The 5,641-nt window shown below is 38.0% G+C and overlaps 1 protein-coding gene across 1 annotated transcript; it reads left to right on the top strand.

Annotated features, from left to right (window-relative positions):
* The first annotated feature begins 1,821 nt into the window (after positions 1 to 1,821).
* On the top strand, positions 1,822 to 2,891 carry LOC102224170 (E3 ubiquitin-protein ligase rnf152-B-like). Its single transcript, XM_005804798.2, has one exon. The coding sequence runs from the start codon at positions 1,822 to 1,824 to the stop codon at positions 2,494 to 2,496; it is 675 nt and encodes a 224-aa protein (XP_005804855.1). The 3' UTR covers positions 2,497 to 2,891.
* Positions 2,892 to 5,641: the final 2,750 nt, after the last annotated feature.

Here is a 5,641-nt window from a genome sequence, read left to right as displayed (position 1 = left end):
GCTCATGTTTAGGCCCCGGGGACCCACTTTTCCCCGTTTAGTTGCTGATAATGAAGAACATATGCGAACCCTTCCATTATTTCATCTGACAGCCGGCTCACTTGTCGTGTTTCCATTCAGTCGGTGCAAAAGCTCAGTGAAGTCTGCAAGCACAGTTTTTACTGTAAGCTAAGTTACATATTAAACATGACACCGGTTAAAATGATGAAGTAATCTCTTCCAAAAGCAATCATTTCATTGTAGTTGTCAGTGGTGGTGTTCTGTGGAAGAAAATATAGTTAAAAGATGTAAATATCCACAAAAGCTAGAGAGTAATGATCTGCCACTAGCATAAAAGAGCAAGTTTTTTTTTTTTACTCTAGCAGGATCGGATGTTGGAGGTGTGCTGTAATAACTGTGGTGGTGAATCTGGTGGATTTGGACAGGATTCAGTATTAATCTGAGTTATGTCATTCTGAATTGTTTTCAGGAATGTATAACTACGGGGGAAAATGCAAAAATAGCATCCACATGATTTTCAGATGCTACTATTTCACATTTTTGCTAGTACATTAAGATTTTACCATAACATAATGCAACATCATGAGTTTATGCTGATCTCTACATTATTTGTGCACACATGCTCCAAAACTAATGGATGACTCTGGACTGTGTCAACACATAAAAGACAAGCTAGCAGACAAGTTTTAACTGAGCCTCAGCGGAATGAGATAAAGACTTGGTTTGTACAATTTCTTTAAAAACCCATGAAATATATTAAGGACAAGAATGTTTAACAGAAGGAAAGTAGTATTTTAGAACAAATATTAATATTATTAATATAATAATAATAATAATAATAATAATAATAATAATAATAATAATAATAATAATAATAATAATAATAATAATAATAATAATAATAATAATAATAAAGAATAAGTAGTTCAAAATTTAACAGAATGAAAGAAGTACGAAGTCAGATGTTTTTTGGTTCCCCCACCTTGTTTATGGTGACTTTCACACAGTGTTCATGCCAAGCCTGACACTTTTTATTTTGTTTTCTTTTTCTAGTTTTGTTTCTTTATTTTTGAGCACATTCATATTCTGAAATGGTCAGGACAGCTGACCAATCCTAAAGAAAAATGTTGAATGACCTTTCATGAAGCACTGTTGATCAAGATCTTTTTTTGAAGAAAACGAGACAATTTGACAAACTGGAAATCAAACGTTTTTTGCACCAAAATCAAAGAAGCAAAAATGACCAGATTCTTTCTGTTGTTCTCAGATCCACTTGAAAACTGAACTTCCCCATTTCCAGTAATTATAAACCACACAACACACAAGTCCCCTTTAGCAGCTCTTCTCAAACTGTTTGTACTTCCCCCAAGATTTCTTATGTTCAATGAGTCAGTGGACGATTCCTGTAGATGACTAAACCAGAAGTCAGTGAACGTGCTCCAACACAAATACACGTGGAAAAGGATTTCAGTGACTTATTAGTTTTTGTTCACAACTCCGCCTTTTCTTTTATTTTCCCCCATCCTGTGCAGTCATGCATGCACGCACACGCACACGCACACCCACACACACACACACACACACACACCCAGCATGTGGAGGGGCTAAGAAGGGGAATGCTGTGACTCATGATGCAAATCTGTTGATTTAAGTTGTATAAACAAAGAAGTCCTTCATGGGGAGCAAATGCTGGGACACTTCCAGCTATAATTTCCTGGAACACTTATAACTACTTTTCTCATTACAGATTTTCCCAGTTTTTGGAAAAGATTCAGTCAAACCTTTCCTCAGAGTTCAGCTGTGTCCATCCGTCCTCCAGGCATGCCAGAGGACGTTGTTCCAGGGTCCCAGCAGGGGGAACCAGTTAGTGCAGCCCCCTGCCCCAGCACCACCCCTGGGGAGGCTGTAGATTTAGAGTGTCCCATTTGCTACCAGGAGTACAACCAGTATAACAAAAGCCCCCGGATGTTGGAGTGCCTCCATGTCTTCTGCACAGAGTGCCTGCAGAGGATCCAGTTCAACCCCTGTGACCCCGCTGACCCCCGCGGCGGCCCACAAGCCATTCCCTGTCCCCTCTGCCGCCATTTAACCCCTCTGCGCACTGGGAACGCCCTCGCTTTACCCTGCAACTCCCAAATCATGTGCAGGCTGCCCCGCGTGACGGCCTTCCGGATGCCGGCGACAGTTTCCACACGCGTGGCGACGGTCACCCAGAGAGTGGTGCTCTCTCTGGAGGGCGCCAACAGCAGCAGCGGAGGCGGCAGGGACAGCCGCTTCATCGTCCTGCCCACCGTCAGCCTGCAGGTGCAGCAGATGCACCCGGACAGGCCGTACGGAGCGGCCGCGGACCTGGTGGGCGAGGAGGGGGTCATACAGCAGAGCCGGAGGACCCTGCTGTGCGTGCAGCTGCTGGCCGTCATATTCTGGGTGCTCTTTGTGATCACCTGCGTGGTCGGCGTGGTGTTTGGACCGCACTTGTTCAACAGGAAATTCTAATTGGTGGGTGGGTGGGGTCACTTTGGCAGCAGATACTCCTGACATAAAGACAATATGTGAGTGATTTCTGTTTAGACTGATGAAGATTTACTTAAATACCTCATTGTGGATGGTTGGTGCTATCGCTCCTTTTTTTTTCTTCTTACATGGATGAAGAGCTCCCTCTAGTGTCACATGACTGTAATAAGCTCTACACATCTGTTCTTTGACATAGTTGGCCGCTTTGTTAGATGCACTTCGCAAGAATTATTCCTCGGAGAGTTTTGGTCTAAATTGACTTTATATCATGACAGCTGCTGCAGATGCGTCTGATGTTCATCCCAAAAGTGCTTTACTGATGAGAACACAGTAGCCATCAGAAGATGGGTACACTGTGTCCATCCAGAGATGACTAGCGCAATTAAAAGAAGTTCATAAGAGGCTTTTTGAGGTTCTGTTGTCCTTCTATCATCTGGAACCACTCTGCTCTTTCTCCTCTGACATCAAGGCCTTTTTGTCCATACAACCGCCTCTCAGTGGATATTTTTCTTCTTTCAAACTATTCTCTGTTGTGCATCAAAACCCTAATAGCAAGCACCAAAAAAATTACATTCAGTCACTTTAAACCTCTTTGTTCCACGTTCTGAACTTCCGCAAATCTTCTACACTAGGTCTAGATGCCTTTATGATTAACTGATTTGCAGTCTTAGTGAAGAATCAATTAGAGATGTGTACCTAATGAAGTGACCAGTAAGTGAAACTTCCTATTTAGCAACATGTGATGCTTGACAATATTATAACACAGGACAGATTTGTACCAGAACTGCTCTGCCAAGGATTCCTGCCTCACCTACACAAAATGTTGCAAAGTTTCCTAAAGGAATATGTTTTTTAAAAAAAAAGATGTTCATTTATGCTATTATTGTAATTGTCATAATCATCACCATTATTATGATTATTATTAGTACTACTACAATGTTTATCTGGTCTGGGACCCATTTAAAAGTGTCTGAGGTGAACAATATGAATATGAACAGCAGTTTCTGACAAGCAGTACTGATTCTGTAATGTAATTGTTGGATAATCCTCCTGTGTTTACTTTTCCTTTTTCTGTATAGTGCGTGTGTATTTTGTGCTTTGAGTGTTTTTCATTTGTTTAAGAGAAACACATTTAATTAATTATAATTATTTCTCCAATTAAACTGGTTAAACAGCACTGATGAAATTAAAAAGCTTAATTTGAAAGTATTTTAACTCATATTAACTATAAGCTGCTCCTGAATCTTTACTTGTTCCTCTTTATGTGCGAGCCGTTAGTTTACAGCACAGCTAGCAGTTATAGGAAGTTAGTAAATTCAACACAGGCAGATGATTGATTGAAAACACACTTTTATCTGGTGCTATAAGGAGGATATTGCATTAATATTGCGTATTGCCTTAAACAGTAATTTTGTAAGCGATTTTCAAGATTTTGTTGCTAATTTATGTGAATGAGCTAAAAGATTTTTTTAGTGAGTTTAAGTTTTATGAAAACACCATCATCTCATGTCTGTAACAGAACTATCAGTAGCCATACACCTGGGTATAACCAAAGTATCGACTGGTGAGGACCAATAAACTGTTGTTACTCTAAGAGAAACCTTAGAGTGTCATTTTTTCCTAATGCCACATTCGGCACAGACTACTGCTTGAATATATTTTCTTCTGGTATATATTTGATAGTTACAGTAAAAAATATGTTGTTGTTCTTTTTGTCTTCTGGCAACAGTAGACATTAAAACGTAACCCACCAGAAGGACATTTGGTAGATGCTATTTATTACCCCGATTCATTTTATGTTCTCCCTTCATTATTTAGACACAAAAGTTTTTTTTTAAAGATCAATATAGGCATATTATGTATGAACATATTTTCCCTTTTTGGTAATTGCAGTTGTCAACTTCAGTTCTTATTGAAATCAATATTCAATAAATATATTTTAAACCCCTTTACATAGTCTTTGTACTTAAAATGTCTGTTAAATATATTTAACCCCCCGCCAAAAAAGCTAATTGTATTTCTACACCATAAATGGCTGGGTATTATCCAAACCCAGGATGCAACATTTTTACAGCAATCCTGATTCTGACCAGTTGTTTTACATTTTGAGCAATTAGTAATCAGACATGATAAAAAAAGTTATTTAATTCCAAACTATTTAGTAAACTGTTGATAAACACAAAAAAGTGATTTAAAGTTTATTAATATATATATCTTTATCAAGTGAAATGCATTAAAAATACAATTCAGGAAAGAATATCCTCAAACTGTAAAAAAATGTATTAACATTCAATTATATACACAGACTCTGAATGAGATTCAATGGCACACTTTTCTTTCTTTAGTTGTAAAGCATATAAAATACTTAAAGACAAAAAGATGAAAAGTAAATAACCTTGTCAAACTATCTGTATTTTTTTTTATCAAAAGTTTTGAAACAAACAAAAAAAATTACTAGCAGATGTGAATGAATTGGCTGTAGTAGGTAGGACCACAAACATCCAGCAAATTCTACTTTAAATCAGACATAGATGCGGCTTTTGATTAATCGTGGTTATTTAGAGCAACTGTTTTGAAGGAAAGAGTGACCCAGTTTTTGTTCTTGTCGCAGAAGAAAAGTTGCATGCCTGATTTGCAATTAGAAAACAAACATACCAAAGTCTTTGCCGCGATTTGTTCTGCTTTTAAAAATGTTCCAAATGTCTTCATTTGGAGCAAAGCAGAATCTCAGTCAGATTCCTTGTTTGTGTGCCCAAACTTAAAGTTGGGGTTCTTTTCTGTAAAAATCAAACACTGTTTTTAAAAAATATTGTCTGCTTAGTTCATTGCGAGCAGGTAAAAATAAAATAAAACACATTAAATTGAATTTTGGATTTTTTTTAATGAATAAAAAATGGACAAAATGTCTGGACACCCCTGAACTTATTATTAGCCTTCCACTATCCCTGAGGATTTCTTCACCTTGATACGGCATCTTTTTTATTTTTTATTTTCATTTTTAAAATATATATATTGGCACTCTTTGAACTCCCTACCTGGGAGCACGGCTGGGGCAGCACGTAAAAAAAAAAAAAAACAACTTGGAGGGGGGGGAACGTCTTTACGTCACACGCCGCGTTGGCTCGCA

The sequence above is a fragment of the Xiphophorus maculatus genome, chromosome 14 (assembly GCF_002775205.1).
Source record: "Xiphophorus maculatus strain JP 163 A chromosome 14, X_maculatus-5.0-male, whole genome shotgun sequence".
Lineage (NCBI taxonomy): Eukaryota > Metazoa > Chordata > Actinopteri > Cyprinodontiformes > Poeciliidae > Xiphophorus > Xiphophorus maculatus.
This window is presented reverse-complemented; position numbering and strand designations above follow the sequence as displayed.

Excerpts from the sequence above, each read along its gene's own strand:
- LOC102224170 (XM_005804798.2), top strand. The coding sequence starts at position 1,822 with ATGCCAGAGGACGTTGTTCCAGGGTCCCAGCAGGGGGAACCAGTTAGT.